General features: G+C 36.6%; 1 protein-coding gene across 1 annotated transcript in view; it reads left to right on the top strand.

Annotated features, from left to right (window-relative positions):
- Positions 1–4,218: 4,218 nt before the first annotated feature.
- LOC131690135 (uncharacterized) overlaps positions 4,219–23,472 on the top strand; it is a 56,824-nt gene continuing 37,570 nt past the window's right edge. The window contains exons 1-3 of the mRNA XM_058975678.1: positions 4,219–4,274; positions 4,557–4,782; positions 14,649–14,802. Of these exons, the coding sequence (XP_058831661.1) occupies positions 4,646–4,782; positions 14,649–14,802 (291 nt within the window). The 5' untranslated portion in view covers positions 4,219–4,274; positions 4,557–4,645. The remainder of the gene's footprint in view (positions 4,275–4,556; positions 4,783–14,648; positions 14,803–23,472) is intronic.

Raw genomic sequence — 23,472 nt, 5'->3', positions numbered from 1 at the left:
TGAATGTCGTTAAAATGTAAAAAAGTAATTTATTATTTCGTAACCGGGATTTGACGTTTTCTCATTTTTGGCATGACGTCAGCAAAATTTCGTTGAACTGAACGTTGTAGCAATCCAAGATGTTGAAAGCTTAGCAATTTGGATCCCATTTGACAGATTTACTTTGCTGAAAATCAGCTTTTAAAATTATCAAATTCTCAGCTCAATTACTGAACTTTTGGTATTTCAGGATTGATTAGGTAATCGTGCTGATAATTTGAATTACTTCATTTTCAGCCAAGTAGGTCTGATAAATTCTATATGCATGGTTAGTGAAATAGCTGGATAGGATGGTATAATAAGTCCCACCAGCCTAAAATGTCAGATTTCTATTTCAAGGACCACATAATTATCTGAAGCAAATACATAATTGAATTTGGCATTTTTAATGTGCTGCAGAACAGCAACTAATACAAACGTTACGAAAGAGGGAAGCTTCCACTATTTTTCTATAAGCATTTGATTTAATTTAAAATAGCCAAATTTGGCTGAACTGTCTGACCTCTAAATATAATGTTAGAGAAGCTTGGAGTGGCTAGCGACTAACAATAGAACTCCATAACGTTCTCGATAATATGCACCATTATTACCAAAATAGCACAATAACGTTTTAACCAATTATTGATCTTAAATAATTCTAATGTTACTTTGTTTAAGCTAAATCGAGGATTCCAAAATAGTTTTAAATATATAAATACACTAGCCTATAAAATGACATCAATAGTGAATTTTCAATTAACCTCATTAAACGGTTTTTTAACATTGCCGTGTATTACCGATCAGAACGCAGTAACGCAAAAGGCAACATCATGTTACCGGAAGAAGACAAAATATGCAGAAATTTGTCATACTCCTCTTGCGTACATTTCGTTTTTTTTCAATCCTCTCTTCGGCTTTGTTCTGGATACATATAGCTCTCTTTGCTCACAATAAAGATGACAATAAATAACCTAGTTTTATCAGGTAGGAAAGACAAGCGCCGTCAAACTATATCTACCCGCATTTTCTTTCCTTCTCTCTACACGCTTGATTTCAATTGCACACCAAAGGGTTGCAGTACAGCACGTTTGTAGAAATCGAATCGCATATTCAGACCAAAGTTGTTTTTTGCGAATTAGAAACACTGCAATAAGAATTGTTTTGATTATTTCCTTTTTGCATATCGCTATGAGAACATTTGTTAGCAAATAAAATCGTTCCAATCTGCATTGGAACATTACAGAAATATATCTATAATCTCTGTTTTCCACAGTGCAAACAAAATATGAAATATAACACTTGTGAATATAAAATGATCAGTCTGCCAAAGTTAAATTTTTTGTTTGACCTTCACACCAATTTTTTTCGAACAAAAATTTACTGAATTTTTATCAGCTGAAAGTTTCAGCAATACAAGATGCTAAAAAATTAGCAATTTGAATTGAACCTGATTGACAGATTCGCTTTGCTAAAAATTCAGTAATTGAAATAGTCAAATCGACAGCGCAATTGCTGAATTCACAGTATTCCGGGCTGGATTGCTGTAAATCCGGAAATGGCGCTGTCAATTTGATAATTTGAATTACTGTATTTTCAACAAAGCGAATCTGTCAATCAGGTTCAATTCAAATTGCCGACTTTTCGACATTTCGTGTTACTGAAACTTTCAGCTGATGAAAATTCTGCAAATGTTTTCTGAAATCGACAAATTTTGGTGTGTTTGTTTACTTTTTTTAAGCCTCGTTGAAAAAACGTGTACAATTTTAATTAGCAGAGTGTGATCTAACCTTTATTTATAATTGATATTTATTCCAAGCTTGTGAAAATTCGCTTGAAACTAATATAAATACTCCTCCCCACGTCGACAGGTATCGTGTTCTATTAGAATGACATTCACAGTTCATTTTGAATTCATATTGAAATATTTCAATCAATTATTTAATCAAAGCTTGAAATAACTGTCATGGTACCACTTACAACCGATGGTTCAACCACCTTAAACTCGACGAGCGCGTATTCAAACTGAATGAAAACATGCATATGTATACCAATTTATTTTCTTTTGTGCATTGAATATTATGTCACTACGAAATGCTGCACATCATCGGCCAACTTTCAACTATCCAAGACGTTTAAGTTTTATGTTCAGAAACATATTGGCTATAAGTTGAAAAAAATTTTCTCACACGCTATGGAACGAGACATATGACGTAGAAAAGCTATTTTACTGCAAGAAAATATCGGAATGAAAAATAGTTCGCCAATTCTAATTTACTCATTTTCTCACACTTGAATTTGCTGTTTTTTAAAATTGTCGTGTATCGCAGATCAGAGCGCAGCCATATAAATGACAACATCGTTTGGTTAAAGCTTACGCTTAAGCTTAAGTTAGTCCGGTTTAAAAACATTTAGTACGCCTTTTAGCTTACGGCTATAAATGTACTAAAAAAATAAATATTTTACATTAAGTAGTACAGTCATACGTCTACAGTTCGTGCAACCCCATGGGGCTGCCCCTTGTAGTTTTTCCTCTGCGATTTTATATCTAAGCTGTTCTTATATCACTGTAATATACTGTTAAAGATATAGTGGAGAAATATTCTTAATAACGATATATAATTAGATGAAAACAAACAAGCTTTGGGAAAAAATACCCATGAAAATAATATTTTCAAAAACAGAACTTTATTTCGAAAGGTATAAGACCTAAAAAGTTTGCATCTGCATATTTCTATCTGGATTTATTAACAAGTTGATAACAGCGCCGCCCTAGCTACCGAATTACGAACTAGTTCAATAAAACCAACTAAAGCGTTAGGTACTGTACAGCAACGTTTCCCAAAACACCGTAACTGTACAACTAAATATAACGATTGATGCCACATTTTTCTCATTTTCCAACCACTGTGTGTCGTCTTCCTTTTGATCCCATATTTATCGGCCAATTTTCATTGTAGTGACATGACACTTTCACCGAAATTTTCAAAAATACGCAAAACAATGTACATCTGTGAAATAAACATATATTAGATAGAAAAAAAAGCCATACACAGCAAGTATTCGAGCGCCACTCACCTTCAGGAACGACTGTTCGGGCCGAAACGTCAACGTGCAACGCAATGATGGAGCTTGCGCTTGTCGAATCGTCGTTTCCTTTCTTAGCATTAGGTGTGGCAGCAACCGGTGGTACATGACGCTTTTGTTGGTGGTCCTTGTAGTACATCGCTCGTTGTGTGATTAAGCACAATTCCCTAACGCGGACTCATAACATATGGTGTATCTGCAACAAAAAAAAATCCCAGTCCTCGTTACAGTCAAAATGTCTGTAGCGAGAACTGGGGAGAAGGTATGAATATCTGCTGATGAGGTGTATTACTTTGCTAAGTAGAAATTAGAAAAAGAAAAATATTTTAGATTCAAATTATTCGACTAGAGGAAGCGGTGTATGGGATACAGGATTTGAAGGTCTTGAGTTGCCAGAGTGTCCCGGATCGGTCCTCCGTGTGCTTGTAATATTTCAGTCTTGATGCGAAACGAATAAAGTCTCTTGGCAGATCAAAACTTCTAAACCAAAGTTTAGTTGAAACCAGATGGCGAATTGATAAACTTTTTTTCTTAAAATCTCGGAAAACAAACCAGAAATCTCGAGTTTCCAAAAGACACAATGTGGGGTTACTTCCTGTTGGACGCCAGCTAGTACGGGTAATTTTTGATTGCTAAAAGCAAAAAAACTATTTTTTTTTTCAAATTTCTCAAATGACAGTAAGCGTGGATTACTAAGAACTATAAAAATTGTAAAAAGGTCAATTTCGGAAAAAAAAAATGTGGTTACCCCTTTTGGGCGCCAGCAATTTAATTGTTGTTGCACACTGCATGTTTGTATCACTAAGCAAATTAGGCAAGAAAATTAGGACTTTTGTCCTATTTTGATAAAATCTTTCCTAAGTCCTCCATATAAACAAATTTTATTTTGACAAATGTAGCTCCCATTTCAATAATGCTCTCCATTTCATTGGTATCAATTCAAAATCAATCAAATCGAACCTCTCATCCATCATCCCGCGATGTGCTGCTGCATCTGTTGCACGTAACGTCGTAAGTTGCCAAAGTCACCTGTCGGCCGCAACATCACTCGATCGCGCGTCCGATCATACCGTCTCTCCTTTTCCGAGAATGCGTTTCTCTATAAATAAGGGTGTAGCGTCAGGTTTTTTGCCCAGTCTCAAAGACGCAGTCGTGTGACCCATCTCGCACAGGTATCAACTATTGAAAGCAGTAACGAGTTTTTTATCTGTTTGTTTTCTTTTTTCTTCTTTCTACTTCGCCGATTTATTTGGCGATTTTGATGAAAGCTGGTGATTTAAATCGCATTGTAATCAGGCAGTTGTTAGCAAATTAATCTAATTGTGGATCGGAAGGTTTTTTTTAATTTCATATGATCATTATCAGACTCTTTGTAGTTTGCCTGTTAGGACTATTTTTAATTCGCGAGTGTTAACATCTTGTTTTTTCTTCCATTTATTAAATTCGTTTTGCAGTGAGAAAAGCAGTTTGTGTTAATAGCGCTGAAGTTCGCGCCAAAGAGAGCAACGTAAGTCTCATAAAAAATATTCATCCGAAAAGCAAAATGAAGCGCTTTGTCGTGTTTGCCGCCCTCGTTGGCCTTTCGATGGCTCAGTTCCCCAACGGAAGGATACTGGAGGCCCCCAATCCGCAACTATGCGCCAACCGAATCATCCACGAGCGGGCTCCGGATGGCAAGGGGTGAGTATTGAGGCTGTTTTCGGTTTGTTTTTGTTTGGATGCGTGAGAACGGTACTTCGCTAGTGACTTGAATTAGGGAAAGTGATGAACCTGATAACTGCGATTAGTGGCATGTGATTATGCGTCGTTTCAAGAAAGGGTGCGCATTTTTGCAGTTGACGAAGCTGAGGTAGCTAGACGGCGTTTGGGATGTGATTGTGTGTAAATTTATTTGTTTCAACTGCAAGAATGGAATATTCGTGGAAACGAAAAGGTTAAGGTAAATCACAGCTCATTAAAACAGCAGTGTAAAGTGAGCTAAAGTGAACAGCACTCAAAGGTGAAATATATCGCTTTTTATGACGCTATTCGTGGTTTACGGTAAATATGTAGTTAGTGCATGCGATGTCATTTGACAATATTTTCCAACTCACATTAAACTAGGAGTTGAGGCTTGCAGGTAGTCAATTCTAGTGAACATGGCTACCAACCAACATTTACAACGTTTGAGATTACACTATTAACTAAAAACAAAAAAAAATGATTGCTTCTCGTATCGAAATATGCACAAATAAAATTATTTTGTGATTTCATCTTTTTATACGCATAGCTGGGGTATACAAACTGACACTAAATCAAATGTTCCCATAAATTTGCACGATTCGACGTGCTTTTTTAAACGAGTTTTGTTATAATGTTACACATGGCTTGAAACTTACAATTTCCATAGTTGAAAAACCGTTGCATCTCTAATCACTTTTATTCCGATGTGACTAAAAATTTATGAGGCGCTATTATTATGTACCAAAAGTGTGAAAACGTATACTTTTAGATCATTTTCCAAGTATATTTACTTATATTCACTATTCAATCAACTTTTCGATTAAAGCAATGTATGTTAATAATAATTTCATTATTATTCGGGGTTTTAGCCACGAACACGAAGATAATAGTTTTAATTTTTTCCGTGGAAGTTTTTATTTCGTATGACTTTCTAAATCTTTTTTCTGAGATTATGATAAGCTTTAGAATTTATCTCGCGTTCTGTTTGACTGACGTTGGAAAATCAAATTAAAGGTTGAAGGGTTTCCCCAAACTCAAAATTTAACTTATTTTTAGAAAGTCAAGTAAAAATCATGAGAAAAAATTAACATACATCTAATAAATTTGTTCCCATTGTCATAATCTGGAATCAGTAAAGGCACGTTCTCCATGTAACTATGTTTAAATTGCCGCAAGGTTCTACTGTATCGATTTTTGTAGGCTACTTTCGGTAAATTTAAGACTAAGAGAAACAAAAGCAATGAAATTAAAAGACGGATACGTATTCTTGAGCGAATCAGTTATAATTTCGGATAGGAAAACTACGACTAGGCAGGCTCATATGGATATGATCGAACAGTGGCGTAGCCAGAAATTTGGTTTGGGGGGATTTGATGAAAATTGTAAATTTTTCGAAAAAATTTTAATATAAATTTGATAAAATAGTGAAAGTTCAGAAACAAAAACAGTTCATCAGTTACCATTCCATCCTACAAATGAGAAAAAAAAAATAATAAAGTATACCTTTCATATCTTCATAGACAACTTTCTTTTATTAAATGTTATAAAATCAAAGAATATACACTTTTAAAGTGGAATATACGTTCGACAACTTTTCTTACGGTCACATAATTTCGAAACCAACTTCGAAGGTTGGTCGTCAAATGGTGAATACTTCCCAGTGTTCACAAGCTCCTATCTCATACTTCCCTGTGCATCTATTGATGACATTTAATCTGTTAGCCAGCATCGACTGGGCACTACCGCCTTCTGCAGGAGAAGCGAAATGATGAGGTGCAAATGGGTATGGGCGCTATAACACTACCGTAGAAAGAACAAAATCCGTGATGTGGCAAAGAAACCCCGCACGGCTGTCCTTCGACGAGATAGAAGGTTGGGTCAAACCCAACAAGCCACCCAGAAAACACCACGTTACGAAGAATCAGGAAGAAAAGACGGATCGGAACAATCGGTCAAAGCTTACGTAACGAAAAAAGGAATATGATTGAAAACTTGACATATCGAACTGCAAGTCACTTTGCTGGTTCGAACGAATCCTACACGATGAACTGAAAACTCGCAACATGAAAGCAGTAGCATTATAGGAACCTGGCGGAACAGAATATGTGTAAAAGTGGGTATCAAGCGGTAACATTACATTTTATTAGAGCGACGGCACAACAAACGAGTTGGGAATCCGCTTTGTAGTACTGGGCAAGATGCGCCAACGCGTAATCAAGTAGCAGACTATCAGCAAAAGGATGTGTGTGGATCAACGGCCATTTCTACAACTACAGTCGATGTGCACTGCCCTCACGAAGCGTGATCCGAGAACGAGAAAGAAGGATTTTACGCGCATTTGGAGCCCACGGCAGAATGTAAAGCTCCTCATCAGCGACATGAACGACACACTTAAGATCACCTGGTTAACAAACTGAGAACTAAATCGACCAGGTTCTAATGAACAGAAGTTTCTTCTCCGACATCACAAATGTTCGCACCTTCCGCAGTGCGAATATAAACTCAGAATCCCTTCAGGAAGATCGAAATACCGAAACGGTGGAGCATCTTTAGAGTTACGAAAATTCTACGAATAGGTAAATCGCTCGAGCAAAGGCTACACACTTAATTTTTTCTGCCGTTTCTCAGCATTTTTTGAAACTTTTGCCGAAATCTCAACAGCTGAGATTCAGTAAACATTATTTATTGCGGAGATCCCAGTAAAAGTGACGTTTGAGTGCTGAGACTCGGAAAATATTTCACCGAAAATCAGCAAACTAATCTATCTTTACTGAGATATCAGTTCCTAAATTTTCTGACTACACAGCTGTTGGGAAGTTACCGAGCCGAATTGAGTGTGTATGTGCCAAAGGCTGACATATGAAGAGATACTAATGGAGACTTTCTCACCACCGAGTGTGAGCTGATCGATAAGTGTATTATGACGAACATCGAAATAGCAGTAGACGACGAGAGTATCGCAAGAATCAGCCTGGGGACATGCGTAGCCGACGACAGATTTTCATCAAAGATTTTTAAGGAGATCGGACGTTTGAGGACTGATAAAGCCCCTGGCAATGAGCCTGCAATGTGAGGTGCTGAAACACGGAAGAGAAGCATTGGTTAGAGCATTCCACTGGGTGGTTTTGAAGATCTGGAAGAAACAGATTTTACTGGAGGATTTGATGGAGGAAGTAGTATGTCCCATTTGAGGAATTCCACGAAGATCCGTCCGAAAATAATTAAAATCCTGACCGACCATCTTAGATTCCTATGAAACTTTACACATTTCATCGCCATAGAAGACTAAACATTTTCCATTTCCTAAAAAAATATACACTGAAAAAAAATATTATGTCATTTTTTATATTTTGTCAAAAAATCGCTGTTTTCGTTTAGCTTTCAAATGGCTTATAATATCACCTTGATGTCAAAGAGAAAGTTAAAGGAAATGTTATGGGCCTTTTGAAAAACTTATTATTGCTGATGGGGAAATGCGAATGACTTCTGAAAAGGTCGTAAGAAAACAAAAGAATTGTCTTGTTACAACGAAATTTGATATATCTCGAGAACTACTACATTTTAGAAAATTTTTGTTATGAGCATTTTGATTTAAAATAGCGTTTAGCATCATTTTCAAACAGAAAATTGTATTTTTGACTGCAAATAGTATGAATTATAAAAATATTGACATATTTATAAAGTTGTTGTTAGGAAAACTTTTTTATTGAAAGCTTCTCCATGATCCAAATACACTGAAAAAGTTTCTTTTACGTCTTTAAAACGATAAACATTAGATTTTTGACATTTTATGATGGGGTAACGCGAATGACTTTTAAAAAGGGCATAATCACACGAATTAACCTTTTTTGTTGGGACAAAATTCCAAATATCTCGAAAACTATCGCATTTTGGAAGATTTTTGTTAAATACATTTTGATTTAAAATAAGAATAAGAAAAATATTCTGTAATAAAATTACAGTTTTTTATGTGAATTAGTATGAAATTTGTAAACATGTATAAATTTATTGTTAAAAAAACTTTTATACCGATTAGTTCTCCACCATGAAATCACATTCAAAATATTTCTTAGGTTTTTGTTTCTAAAATATAAAAATTATAAAAAATGGGTTTTTTTGCGATTTAAATTTTGAACAGAAATTTTTGTTTTTGTGACAAATGACACATTTTTTCAGTGTATATACTTTCGTACATAAATATTCATTCCATGAAACACGTTCTCAGAAAATTTTGCTGTATAAAATACAGTAATCGAACAAAAAAAATTGAAATTAATGCTCGTAGAAATTTTTACGCCCTTTTGAAAAATTGCTCTTTTATCAAAATATTGCAATTGTCAGAGAAAATAATGGATACTCATAAACCGAACACAACTTGAAAGTTTCGTTCGAATCGACGATGGTCATATTTTGTGGTCGGCTAGTTTCTCAAGGAACCCCTCATCTATAGAAAGGGTGTTAAGCGGGTGCCCTGCGATGAGACAAACAGCCATGGACCGAGTAGTAGCAGCAAAAGACAACGCGGTCTTAGACTGATTGGTAACTAAATTATTTAAGTGAAAGTTTAGCAACAAGTTTTCGAATATAAAATAACGCATCTTCAGAAATAATCATTTTAGTGATAAATCCTCCTAGAAATAATCATGGAAAATCCACTCTTCAAAAAAGCAGTAAAAGGCTTGAAGAAGTTTTTGCGAATTTCATTTAAAACATCTTGGTAATTGTTTACTTTAGCTACTTTTCCCCCTGTAAGTGGAAAACATGTTTTTCTTTCGTGAATATGCTAGTTTAGTGTTGTAGATTCATAAAAATGAGGCGGAAAGCGAAAATTTTTAATAATTCATTAATTAGCTTTAAAGTAAGTTGTACCTAATAACTTTGTTCATAGGGTTATTGTGCTCCCGGAAGTAAGGTTTTTGGCGAAGCTAGTTTAATGCGGCTATGCCGCATAGCCGTAGTCCTCGTACTCGTCATCGGAAACGTAAGCGAACCTGTGATCCACTCGTTTGCCCGGTATACTCGAACAGAGGGGCTATCCCTAGTTTAAGTCCGACTGAGCGGTAGCGAAGTCGGACAGCATGAGAAAAAAATCGATGTGGCGTAGCCACATTAGGCATTAACAATGTTTTATTTAGTAACAATAGGATTGTATTCATCGGCAAAAATTAAATTATTGTCACTGCCTAATGTGGCTACGCCACATCGTTTCAATTGGGTGCTGTCCGACTTCGCTGCCGTTCAGTCGGACTTAAACTAGGGATAGCCCCTATGTTTGAGTATACCGGGCAGACGAGTGGGTCACAGGTTCGCTTGCGTTTCTGATGACAAGTACAAGGAAGGCTCGTCCAGCGGATCCTCAGCGGCTTTGCGCCGCTTCGGATCCTTGGACTCGGCTATGCGACGTAGCCGCATTAAACTAGCTTCGCCAAAAACCTTACTTTCGGGAGCACAAAAACCCTATGTGCAAGGTTAGTAGGTAGAACTTACTTTTAGTCTCATTAATAAATTATAAAAAATTTTCGCCTTCCGCCTCTTTTTTATGAATCTGCAACACTAAACTAGCATATTCACGAAATAAAAACATGTTTTCCACTTACAGGGGGAAAAGTAGCTAAAGTAAACAATTACCAACATCTTTATTGAAGATATGAACGCTCTATGTTTATAGCATATCGAGATATAAAACGATATTTACGAAATTATTCTTAAATCCAGTTTTCTTCAATGTTACTATAAGCTTCAGAGACACATGGCTTGGAGAAAATGTTTATTTTGTTGTTCATTAACAGCAGAAGAGATTGATCATATACAGTAATATCAGAATAATTGATTTTGAAGGTTCACTTTCGCAAATAGCAAATATATCTCGATACCCTGAATATATGGCGCGTACATATCTTCAGCCACGTCACAAGAACATCATGACAGCATCGGAGTGCCAATAATCATCCGAAATATCGACCCTCCTCTCGCCCCTGCGATTACAGGATGGAAACCACTACAATAAAGTGTGCATATCCCCCACAATCATCAACCAGACAACGAGAATGTCAATTTTACAATATGTATCCCACTTCCTACATTTTTCCTTTACTAACATAAGAGGGGAGCAAGCCGCCTCGAAATACGGCTTTCTCTTCCCCCACTAACACGTGCGATGTACCTTAAAAAATGAATTATCGGCCTCGTTAAGCTACCGTATTTGGGCCTAAATAAACTTAGTTATATAAAAAAAATATCTTCAACCACGTTATTTGTAATAAAATTGTCGACAACTTTACTGAAGGCACAAAGTTTTTCGAGACTAAATTTGTTTGAAGAATTAATGCATCCATCTGGGAGGATTATTTACCAAAATTATTTTACCAGAAGATGTTTTACGTTGCAAAATTCTTCGAAAATACTAAACCTCTAAAGCTGACTGTTTCGAAGTAATATGATATTGAGCGTAAAAATTGTTTTCGAGCATTTATTTCACTTTTCTTCGCTATTAAAGTTCATAATATAAGAACGAGTCATTGTATACGAAATTGTGTTACGCCATTTAATTCAGTACTCAAATGTACATTATAATTAGTCACTAACTCGATTTTTTTAATTTTCTTCATTTCCAATCCTACTTGATGGCTATTCAAATAATTGATAGCACAAAAAAAATACTCATAAAAGCTGATCCTGGCCTATTATAGAGCCCAACGGAAAATGCCTTTTTGCATCAGTTTCTATTTGGATGTTTCCATGCAGATATTTTATTTAATATTGACATGATTTGTCAATTATAAGCTCCTCACTAAGAGATCAGTTAAAATCTTATTCCCATAATTTACCAAAACTCCCAACGGTGTTTAAAATGTTAAGTTCTCACTGTAATGATCAGATAGTAAACTTCTAAAACTCTTACTTAAATCAGATATCGATGGTTCGAGCTCGTTTGGTAGGAACCAGTTTACCAAATCACGCGCAATACAATCAGAGCAGGGAGTTACATCTAACACATCTTCTCTGCCAGCTCGTGCTAATGTTGGGCGATTTCCTACATTAACCCTCCAGAAGTCGCACAAATAGCCCACTGAACAAGCAGCCGCTGCACAGTGGGACGGAATCAAAAAAAAGCCGGACATTGATATTTGCGACGAAACTATTGATTATGGCACTTTGATGTCCACTAGTTGAACGTGATCTTCCGCATGGGTGGTGGATTTTTCCATTTGTCATGAATATTACTTGTGATAATTAAGCCAAAGAAGTAAACTTTTTTCTGAATTCCAATCCAATGCAGTGACAGCTAATGTGAGTACTAAAGGTCACAAGAGCACTTAGCACATATTAGGGAATCCTATGGAAGGTTTTGTCGTGATAATTCAATTTTGTAAAAAATAATATTTGTAATTTTTTGAACAAAAAATAAAAAAAAGGTTCGATAAAACGTCAGCTGAGTCTACTTTCTACTTCTGCCCAATTCAGACGTACAATCGAACCAAGTGAACAACAACTAGCAACCTCTCGATCTAGTGTGCATTGTCTCGAGAACAAAGTAAACATTTAATTTATTCTTGCCGTCATTAGTAAAGTTGACGAAAAACTCTGCTCCGACCCAACCCAACGATCGTTGACTTTAAATTCTGTTCAATAAGATTGAGTTTTAGTGAAGTGGAATACCTTCTGAAGGTGAAGATGCAGCTTGAGCTCAAGGAGGTTATGTATCTCCAGTATCATCATCTTCGCAATGTAGTACTCATATCATTCAACACGTTAGCCAAAGCTGAACGCTTCGTTTTGCAGAACAACTTGAAGCACGTGGCTGAAAGTGATAAAGTTGGAATTAAGATTCCCGTGTATATAGAAAAAGACTATGTAAATGTAAAGCTACATGACCTATCACCACGTACCCCTCCTGATCTAGTTGCAGAATACATGTCGCAATACGGAGAAGTAGAAATCGTTACACCTGATACGTGGAGAAATTTCTTCCCCGGTACACCTAACGGTGTTCTTGTGGTGAGGATGCGGATTGAATGACCTATCCCCTCCCACTTGACTATAAAACTTAAAACCCGCGAAGCTACTATTAATCAAAGTACGTTATGCACCCATGAGGGGCAAATTACGTGTAAGTATTGTAATCAGACAGCACACCACAGACAACCTTGCGCGGAAGATACAGAGGAGAACGCATCTCAACCGATTGCCAACGAATCCACGGAAAACCAACCCAAAAAAGAGTTTTCAATACCAATACCCGAACCACAAACGGTTGCAAAATTTGTGGCAGCTGTTCAGTCTATATTGACAACTGCAAAAGCAGCATCCAGCACCCCAAAAACTACTGTAAGCAATATCGGCGAAGAAGATAAAAACAATGATGACGGATTTACACTGGTCACTCGCAAGGGTAATAAGCAGGAAAAAATCTAATCGCGAGCAGCAAGACACCTTTAACGATAGAAGAGAATTAAAGGATCCCCATGACGCAGTAGGCGAGCCGCGAAAGGTCTCCGCTCGCAATAAAAAGTTGCGCGCACGAGATCCAACGGGTAATCAATAATATTTGCTCTTTTATTTTTATTTTGCACATATTGTAAACACATGAAAGATCCACGGCTCCGTTAGTTATTGCATGACAATTTTTATTTGGTAGAACATATTCTGACCACTTGTCGGATTATCGGGGATGAATTTGCTATATATTTTATACCAGTAACGTCGTATAATTTTGAACTAATGTGTTAATTAATAGTGTATTTTGCAGGGCTTCGACACCGAGGGTCTGCCTCAATGGGCAGAAGAGCGTATCCACATAAGAAAACGAAGAGTCGCAGATTTGACAGACTCAAGACAGATCCAAGATAATCTGCATAAGATGTATGCATGGTTGTACAATAATATTATTGGTGGCAAACGCCTTGAGAACCTCAAAAAGGCTGAAAGAACTATTTTCTTTATTCAAAACTTTGTTTGAATAAATTTCGTTTTTTTAAATCTCTTTCTATGGGAAGTGAAGTAGTATTTACGCAATGTCGATCTTGCCATTCGTAAAACCAAAACTTCGCTGTACGTATGCCTATACCTTATCAGTTATCATCTTGGGTTTTCACGTCATTTGCAGTTTGACAAGACCAAAATTGACAAGACCATAATTTGATGTTGGAACGGTCTATCCCTAAGAGTGATTATAGGAAGGGCAATCCCTCGTTCGACACCACGTGCCGCTAGTGATTTTAAAAAGAATTGTGAGAAGTTTTGATTTTGAGTGGCCCTTCTCTTCTCTGATACCACCGAAAAGTCTTAAATAAGGTATTGGTACTTACGCCAAAAACCTAAGAAAGTGAATCATTAGCTTATTTACATTTATTCACATGATATTAACTTCAGTACCGCTATCGGATTAGCACATGGCTCGGATAATTACTTCTTCAAAAGCTATGTTTATACTAACAGAGTTGTTTAGTTGTTCGTGACCTGCTAGAGTGAAAAATTATGAAAGGAACCCTGAACTAAATATCTAGATAGTAAACGCTAAATTAACACAACAGCAACCCAATTATTAGAAAAAATAGTATTGAGGTGACATTTGTTTTGTTTTATCCACGGATTCCAACCACTTATCAAATTGATATTCACGACATGTCGGTGTTAATAGATCAATCGCCGATGACACGAGCCATTTCATAATTCATCTATTTACATTTGATTCGAACACTCTCGATGCAAGTCATCGGACACGGTCGTCCAGGATGAAGATAATAAATAAATTCAAAGCATCGCTCTATTGAAGCAAAACCAACCGAATCATGAGTATCTAATCGTACAACCGCTTTTTCCAGCTATTTCTTCTCGTGGCGAGATCCTACGCTGCAGGGCGCCGAGAAAGACTGGCTGGACGCGAGAAATTTCTGCCGCCAGCGATGCATGGACAGCGTTTCCGTCGAGACCAGCCCCGAGAATGAGTGGATCAAGCAGAAGATTGTCGACGGCAAGGTAAGTGGGCAGCATTATACATTATGTATGTAACAACACAGCATTTCAATACCAGTTCTAGGAAAATTCTTTGGGATTTGAAACGTTCAAGTGGGTTTGGTTTTTGAAGTGTTGCTCGTAATTACACTTGGTTTGATTTTGTTTGTCGAATGTCAGATCTCGGAGTTTCTAAGCGAGAAAATTGTTCAATAAATTTCAATTGATGTAATCGTTAGTCATGGTTAACCTGGGGCTTGCATACATCTTGAAAATTTTTGATTGAGGATGGCTTCGACTACATGTAAGATAAAACTTATTTTTTTTTATTATTCGAAAAATAGAATAGTGTAAAAATAACACTCAGTCACGCGAGTGGAGAGCACTTTTAATTTGATTGATGTGTTGAATTTACCAAAATTTATCAATTACTTTTCTATGGTCGGCTACCATACACACAAAGAGACGATCTACCGCCCGAAAGCGAAAACCAAAATGTAAACAAACACTCCGCTCGAACCCAAACCAGAGAAAGCTAGCAGACAGTTTTGCGTGTCTCCACCACTTCAATTGTGCGTTGATGGCTATTGATTTGATTCAAAGGCAAATCTTTCGCACGCCAGGCGTGAACTTGCATGGAATGTGGAGAGCGAAAAACGGACAACTTCACGGGCGCTTTTTGAAGCCTGAAGCCACTAACTAGGATATTGAGCGGTATTGGTGGCGCAATGCATATTGGAATATTTACACCGAAACGTTGCATATAAATGCTTGGTAGCGATCAAAGGCAGTGGCGGCGCTAGGGGGGGGGGGGGGAAGGGGGCAGCCGTCCCGAGCGGTAATATTCGGGGGCGGCATTTCCTGCTCTACAAATTTCGTTCTCATTTTTTCAGTAATTGTTTAAGTTTTAGTAATTGCGATGAATGTCAAATGAAAATGAAACATTTGAATTTATATTAGCATCTGTTGAAGATGAGAGCGCACTTTCAAAGGATGCGTCGGAAACTCGTCTGAGTTCACTCCTACTACTACTACTCCGTCCGTTCGATCCTTCGGTGAAATCTCCCCTTTCCAAATCTTTGAAATTGCCAAGTGGAGCGCTATAGCGAATGCCGCCACTCCTTTTTGATCAGTTCACATGGCAGTTGATCGTTGTCAGCACCACTCGGTGTTGGGAATCTGTCATCGGCAGCGCGTGTTTCCTGGGTGATCCTTACGCTACTCTCAACGTGTACTGATTCTCATATATATGTTCGTTATACCACTGCTTCCATCTATCGATCGCTTCACACTGATTCATTAGAAGGTTCCCATCAGCGGCCCTGCACATGTCGGCTTGTGGCCTTCGAGTGAACGATTCACCGTCACGTAGAACTTATCGCAGTATAACTGCTCCATCGCCTTGTTATCACTATCTTACGGTAGGCGCTTTGTTCGTCAGAATACAGTCAGTTTTTTTTATTCCAGACCTTTGTGACATCATCATCCTCGAATATCTTCTGAGCATTCCTTCCCATCGCGAGCAGTTGTCATAACTACACTCCAACACTCTATATATATTGTTTATTTTTTGTTACTTTGTTTACAAAAATCCGGCCGCCCTGTCATCTAGGGTCTTAAAAAATACGCTTGTATAAGATAAACTACATTTTTAAATGAATTGTTTTGTATTTAATTTTGATTTTGCTAGAAATTTAGCTAAAATGCTTGTTTTTTTTTACACAATTTGTAATTTATTTATATTCCATACTTTTATTATATAATTTATGATTTAACGATCGGCGGTATACTTATGGTAGTTGTAACTAATATCTAATATTTTATAGAATGTTTCAGTACAGGCGAATCAAAGGAAAAAAGGCCTCTCCTTGCATAAACTAGATTTTCATTAGTATATTACTAGATCAATATTACCATTATTAAACGCAATCATCGCTGAGCGATCAAGTGAACGAAGTAGTAGCATCACTTTGCACGCTGCAATTAATGCACACTTCTGCCGCTAGGATTAATATGTTAATTTGGAATAAGTTTTACTATTTTGACTTCGAATTGTTGAAAAAGACAAAGATCTTCGTTTATTTTGTCACATGATGGGGTCTGCTTAATTATTTTTTCCTATATTCCTTCAAGATATTGAAATTCAATACAAATTCTAATAAATAACTGGATCGGGTAAAGAGTAGTTGGTAAATCAATTGCCTAGTAGGCAAATAACCTGGGTTCGATTCCCAACACCCGCATTTAGGGTTGTGGTACCGGTAATACCAGTACCAAAATGCGAGGATACCAACCCATTATTGGTACCGTAACACCGGTAATGAACAAAATCCAGTACCGGTATTTTCGGTAACATACAATTATTTGTATGAAAAATATGTGGACTCTATAGTGGGACACGTTTCCAAATATCGGTCTGCAAGGTGGCTTTTAATTATCTTCTAGATAAATCGTTCAGCTTACGCCTTTAAGGGGAAAAGAGGTGGAACCATCATTATAATAATTCTAGAAGTTAAATATTACTAACTTCCATTGTACTGAACGATCTGTTTAAATTCCTGCATTATTTGATGGAAATAAAATTTCAACTATCTTCTACTAAACTTCAAAGTATTTACATAAGAGTAAAAATTTTAGATTTTTTTATTAACGAAATTCTGCTTGGTTCCAATTATTCACTGGGTGGCGCGTAATAAGGCTGTGGCCCAAGTCATATCTGTATTTGGTTTGCGCTTAAATCTTTATATATAAAAGAGCGAACAGCGATTTAGTAGTTTACAATTTTAGAGTTGGTGAGCTGCTTCGAATGGAGCGATTCGTGAAAATTAGCAAAACTCCACAGTTTACAGGAAATTAGGAGCCTTGGTATGCATAAAAGTCAATCCAATTTACAGCAAAGCAATAATGCCGAGAGGAAATGCGACCAACGTACACGTATTAACGATTTATTGTTGATAATAGAGTTTCTCACATTTACCATCCGTTGAACTGCTCATTAAAATATAAGAGTCCCACATTGAAAACAGCAAGCCGAGAAAAACGCTGTTTAAGATTTACACTTTGTGCTTTATGGATGGGACAACCATGTTTTGGTATTTTTTTTTTCAATATTTTTCAAACAAACCTGCTATTCTTATTTATGCATTGTGATTCAGTGTTGATTCAGAATACAATCCAACAGACCTCATTTTCGACAAAAATTCATGCGGAACTCTTATGCTTTAATGAGCAGTGAAGTCGACGAAAGTCATACCGCTTAGCAGTTATTGAATTCAAAGTGGTCTACTTCTCGAAATAAAAGAAGGTGCGCGCATTCAGAAACCTTCTGCTGCAATCAGACATCAGATCATCAGACATCAGATTGAGTATTCAATATCACTTTGATGCATTTTTCGAATATTTTGAAAAAAAATCAAGTACCGGTACTACCGGTACTAAGGTCTTCAGTACCGCAGTACCGGTTCTCGCCAAAATGGGTCGGTACTGCAAACCCTACTGCAAATAGGGTTAGAAATATTTCCAAAGAGTTTTCTAACATGAAAAAAGAGGCGAATAACGTTAATTATTTTGTAAACAATGCAACTTTCAAATTTAATTTTTCAATAACTACGCTTAGAAAAAAGTTGAAACTTCTACCTGAAGCGACGACGAGAAAGATACAAAATTACAATACGAAATTTAATAAAATATAAAAAGTGCAGGCTTTTTGATGTACGTTAGTGACAAAATATTTATAATAAATGTAAAAAAATGTTAATTTAGTCGAATAGGCCATTTGGCCGAATGTCGTTCGGCCAAATGTTACTTACCTGAAAGGCCCAACGAGCCTAAGCCTCCTAATTAGCATTCGGCGAAACGATCGAGTCTAATTTAATCCAATGTCAAAAATTTATTTACTTGTTTTATTATTTTGAATAGGTTGAATCGTTTCAATGAATATCACTGAATAACAAACAAAAAATCTTCCCAAAATATGATATTTAATAATCAGTTCTCTGACCTATTATGAACAGTTCATGTTGTAAGAAAGAATGATACAAATAGAAATAAAAAAAAATGTACTTTTTGCTTAGATATAGATTATAATGATTATCCTACAATCATTTGTGTACGGCAATAAATTACTTGTTAACAATTCAGATTCTTGGCAATGGTTAACCATAACAGATCGAAATATGAATGAGTTAAGTCTGTTATTCCGTTGAACCATGTCAAAATACCTAAATGAAGATATTGTCACTTAAGTTTAAAAATAAAAATGAATAGCATACTATTGCATTATGGCAAAGAAACAAAATATAAAATATGAGCAACTTAAAGCTTGATTTAAACGTTGTTGGCAACTTGGGAATCATTTTTCGAGCCGAGAAATTCGGCAGACCAAAGTTCCAAAGCTACAGTTCAGACTCGTTTATCCGTAGCGCTAAGATAATCAAATGAAAAATATTTCGTGAAATTGTATATTCCAAAAATACAACCTGATAAACATACACACATATATGACTTATGGAACTTACTTTTCTGTCACACCGCTTCACAGTGTTTTTTCGCCAAAACCATGCAATAAGTAATTCATGCGAAAACGGTTCATCAATCATGCCTGCTGGACTGTTGTAAGATGACCTAAGGTCTTCGTGGCTAATCCCTCTTGAAGTCAGATATTTGCTACCTTTCTTGAAAAATATGAAAAACAAGATAGTCATCAGAAATGTTCAAGAACTTGTTCTTTCGAACATCTTTACTGTAGAACAAAAATCCCTATATGTAATACTCTCCAGGCTATAAACCGTTGTTTGTGAAAGGCCCTTTAAGAGCTTTTTTAACATAACTTCTTAAATATCGTACATAAAATTTCAGTATGATCTGAAACAGCGTTTCTCAACCTTTTTGGTATCAGAACACTTCCAAAATCACACTGGCCCTGGTGGCAGAAGCATTATAGTTGAAATAAGTATTGTTTTTTAAGAAGGTCCAAATGTTTTCGAAAATACTCGAGATAAAAAAGTGCGTTGATAAAAGTTAAGTATGTTAACGGTTAGAAGAACTTCATCGAAGGGGAGCGGGTATAGCATAGTTGGTAAATCGATTGCCTTGTACGCAGCTAACCTGGGTTCGATTCCCAGCCCCGCACATAGGGTTAGAATCCTATATGTTTCAAAATTATTGGATTCATAATTGAATAGATTTTTTTAAAAAACGATGTTTACGGGTCATACAAATATAACGAGCTTTAACTATTGAAGTTTTTCAAGAAGAGACTAAGTATATTCATAAATAAACATTTGAGATTGCAATCTCCATAACTTTGCGCTGATGTGTCATCTATCAATACTTTTCTTACTATCAATGAAATCAGATATTATCGAGCTATTTTTACAATTACACAATTTTCATGTAGACATATGTAGAAAGAACAGCTCATGTTAAAAAGAAGAAAAATAGCCACGGAACATTTAATAACTACAATTATTGTAAATACAAGAATATATAACCAGTATTCGATGGACAAAATCAGATTCGTTATTATTTAGTACGTATCTATGGATTTTTCTATTATGGTTATTCAGATAAATAGAATAGCATTCGGCCTAATTACTCATTCAGCTAAATGGCGTTTGGCCAATCAGCATTCGGCCAAAAGGCACCCGTTCATCATATTGCTTACACACCCAGAAGGTGGAAAATAACCAAACCCTTTTGATACGTTCGTAATAAAAGGGGCGGCAAATTTAACTTTCTGCCCCGAGCGGCAAAATACCTCGCGCCGCCGCTGATAAAAGGTGTTTCAAATATAAAGGCCCGCCTACAATCAAACCAAAGCTACATAATGCACATGTCAACGGCTACCTATCGAGCAAAATAAAGAAACATTCTCGTTTCGATCAAGTCATGTCATTTATATGAATAAAAGTTTCTAAAGTGAAATCTCGTGATTTTATATGTAGAGTTATTTCACTCACATCAACTATTTTTGTTTAGATTATAGAGGATTCAACCTTAGGTACATTCGCCTCTTTTTTCGGGTTAGGTTAAAACCAGATGAACTGCGTACAAGGCAATCGGTTTACGAACTACACTATGTCCGCCCCAGTCACATCAACTTCTACGGATAAATATCGAGCAAAATATTAAACTCCACAGCAGGATGAACTTATGAGTTTGTCACCGTGTCTCTTATGTGCATGCTGACTTGCTAACGTTCTTAATATACCGCCATCGGGGGTTACTTAGCACCAAAAATAGAACGTTTTGTACATTACACTCAAGAACTATGGTCACGCAACTTCAAATTTGAAACTACATGAACTCAAACGTGAAACCAAACATAGCAACTACATGGAACCGTAAACACAATTTATATGTATTACTAGTAATTATTGCCAGTTTAATTCAGGTGTTTTCAATTAATTTTGAACCTCATATATTCCAATTGTTTTCATTTATTGATGTGAAATAACCTAATTGTAAATACAATAATACTTTCACTGTCCGTGCCTGAAGGCATTTTTTGCTTGCAGTTCAGTTTGGTAATGAAAATCGTTCATTGGTCGTATCGTCTTTTGCCCCATCATTTGAGTTCTGGTTGAGAAGGCCAAAAACCACGACGGGTAGCGCGATCGATACCACATGGTTCTGATGCAGAAATTTGACTAAGAACGTCCATTGTATCTGCCTTAGTTTCCTTCCTATTTGAATGTGTTGTTTCATCCAAAAATGTAACGAAATAAAGTGTAGTTTTGAAAACGACCAGTAAACCAGTAGACAAAATACACTTTGAGGAGGAAACATGCACGAAACATATTCTGTTTAGTGTTGAAGTTCTGTGTTTCTATTAGGCAATCCATTAGACGTTTGTTTGACAATTCAGCGGTGGGTTCTGTCAACAAGTCTACTCCTGCGAACAGAAAAACTCGTCCGACAAACAACTTTGTTAGTCCGATTCGTTTGATGTTGGATCAAATCAACGATATTGTCGGACGTCGCACCCCTCGGAGTAACGTCAGAATAAGTAAACAAGAAATAATCAGCTGATCAGAAACGTCTCATGGATTGCCTAATGCGGTGAAGGGATTGTTGAAATTGGTGAAAAAGTTCTGTAAAATAAAAAAAAACATTCTTTTCGAACAGCATTCTATTATATAATAAGAAACACTTACAATGGGAAACTTCCACCAAAGAATCTGGGATATCAGCAATCAATTATTAGCCATTTTGTAATTCATTTTTTCGTATAGGAAATCCACGTAAACTGCGTTTAACGATAATTTTCGCATCACTTAAATAATATGTGACAAGCACTTAGCTTCTACAGGGTTGCCATATGACGTTCATAGGAATCACATAATGTTTGAAAGAATTTGAAAAGTAGACATTTACAGAATCAATCACGTAAAATCAAAATGATTTATTTTTTGAGTGTAGTAATTATATTTCCCAAATCACGTATAAATATGTTTTTGCCTCGTAGGCGCTCTTATGATTAATTGCAAAGAGGTTAAGTTATTTTACATAACATAAAACTCTGTCCTGAGTCCCGTATCCTTCTGAAATACATTTCTTACGTAACTGTATTGTGCCATAATCATCGAAACTCCGAAGGGAAAGTTTCGTTTCAGCTCCGCCTGCCTTTATTTGTTATTTAGCCGCATTGCGTTCCGGCGAGTCCTTCGACTGAATTTGCGAAATCATCGATGACGAAAAATGGGTGTTGGTACCTACTTACTTGCGTGCTACGCAAGCATCCACTTTCACCTTCCGGTTGGCAACAATACCCCAGACGAACATTTCTGCATAAATTATCACCGCACTGGTTTAAATGGTTTTTATGTCAAGTCTTTGCTTCTTGTGAAAAAATAACCACGACTCAGATGTGTGTACGCACAACGCGTAACAAAGAGTTACACGTCGTTTCTTCGGCGCCCGAAGGTGGTCATTGGTTACGTCCCCGTCCCCGTTTCATAAGTCCGATATGTTTGTATTATGGCATGCTGCAGAATTGTCTATTGATTCTAGTCAAATTTTAAAAAAATAAAAAGTTCTTAATCGAGCTTGTTAACTGTTTCAGTGAAAAGCTGCCAATTATCGCTACAAAATAGTTTGACATAATCGGCTGCCACAAATCAGACAATTGCTTCAAGCATGAATTGGATAAATCATATTTTAATGATCTCCAAAATCGCGCCAACCACAGGGCGTAATAATAATTATCCCATTTTTCTCACCTCGCTGGATACAGGCTACGTAATAAAAACGTGAGAAAATTTCACCTTGGTACCTCCCATTGCCTCTTTCTTCTCATAGTCGAAGTTAATCTTTTTAACACGATCGAAGGTAAGGATGCTCCACCATTGAAGCAAACATCATCCTCAACAACTTTTATCGTGTTTCTGCATACCACGGTCTGTTGTTTGTTCATATCAGCAATTCCCAAATCTGTTCCAAACAAAAATATGCTCGTCTTCCATCCATTGCAACCTACGATCGGATCATGTCTGTCGGACCCCCCAATGAGGAAATAACTGACCAACGTCGTTTAGTCTGTCTTCAATGTATTTCAAAGTGGCGGCACTTGAAACTCTTTCCAGCAGACCCTAACAGCCAAGTGTCCGCAAAACACCGGTGCTAAATTTGAAGAAAAAAAAAACAGAAAATAAAAAAAGCTACCCGACAAATAGTAGTGAGTATCTGTAACCT

This window comes from Topomyia yanbarensis, chromosome 3 (assembly GCF_030247195.1).
Source record: "Topomyia yanbarensis strain Yona2022 chromosome 3, ASM3024719v1, whole genome shotgun sequence".
Taxonomy (NCBI): domain Eukaryota; kingdom Metazoa; phylum Arthropoda; class Insecta; order Diptera; family Culicidae; genus Topomyia; species Topomyia yanbarensis.
The sequence above is the reverse complement of the archived record's forward strand: the minus strand, read 5'-3'. Positions and strand labels throughout refer to the sequence as shown.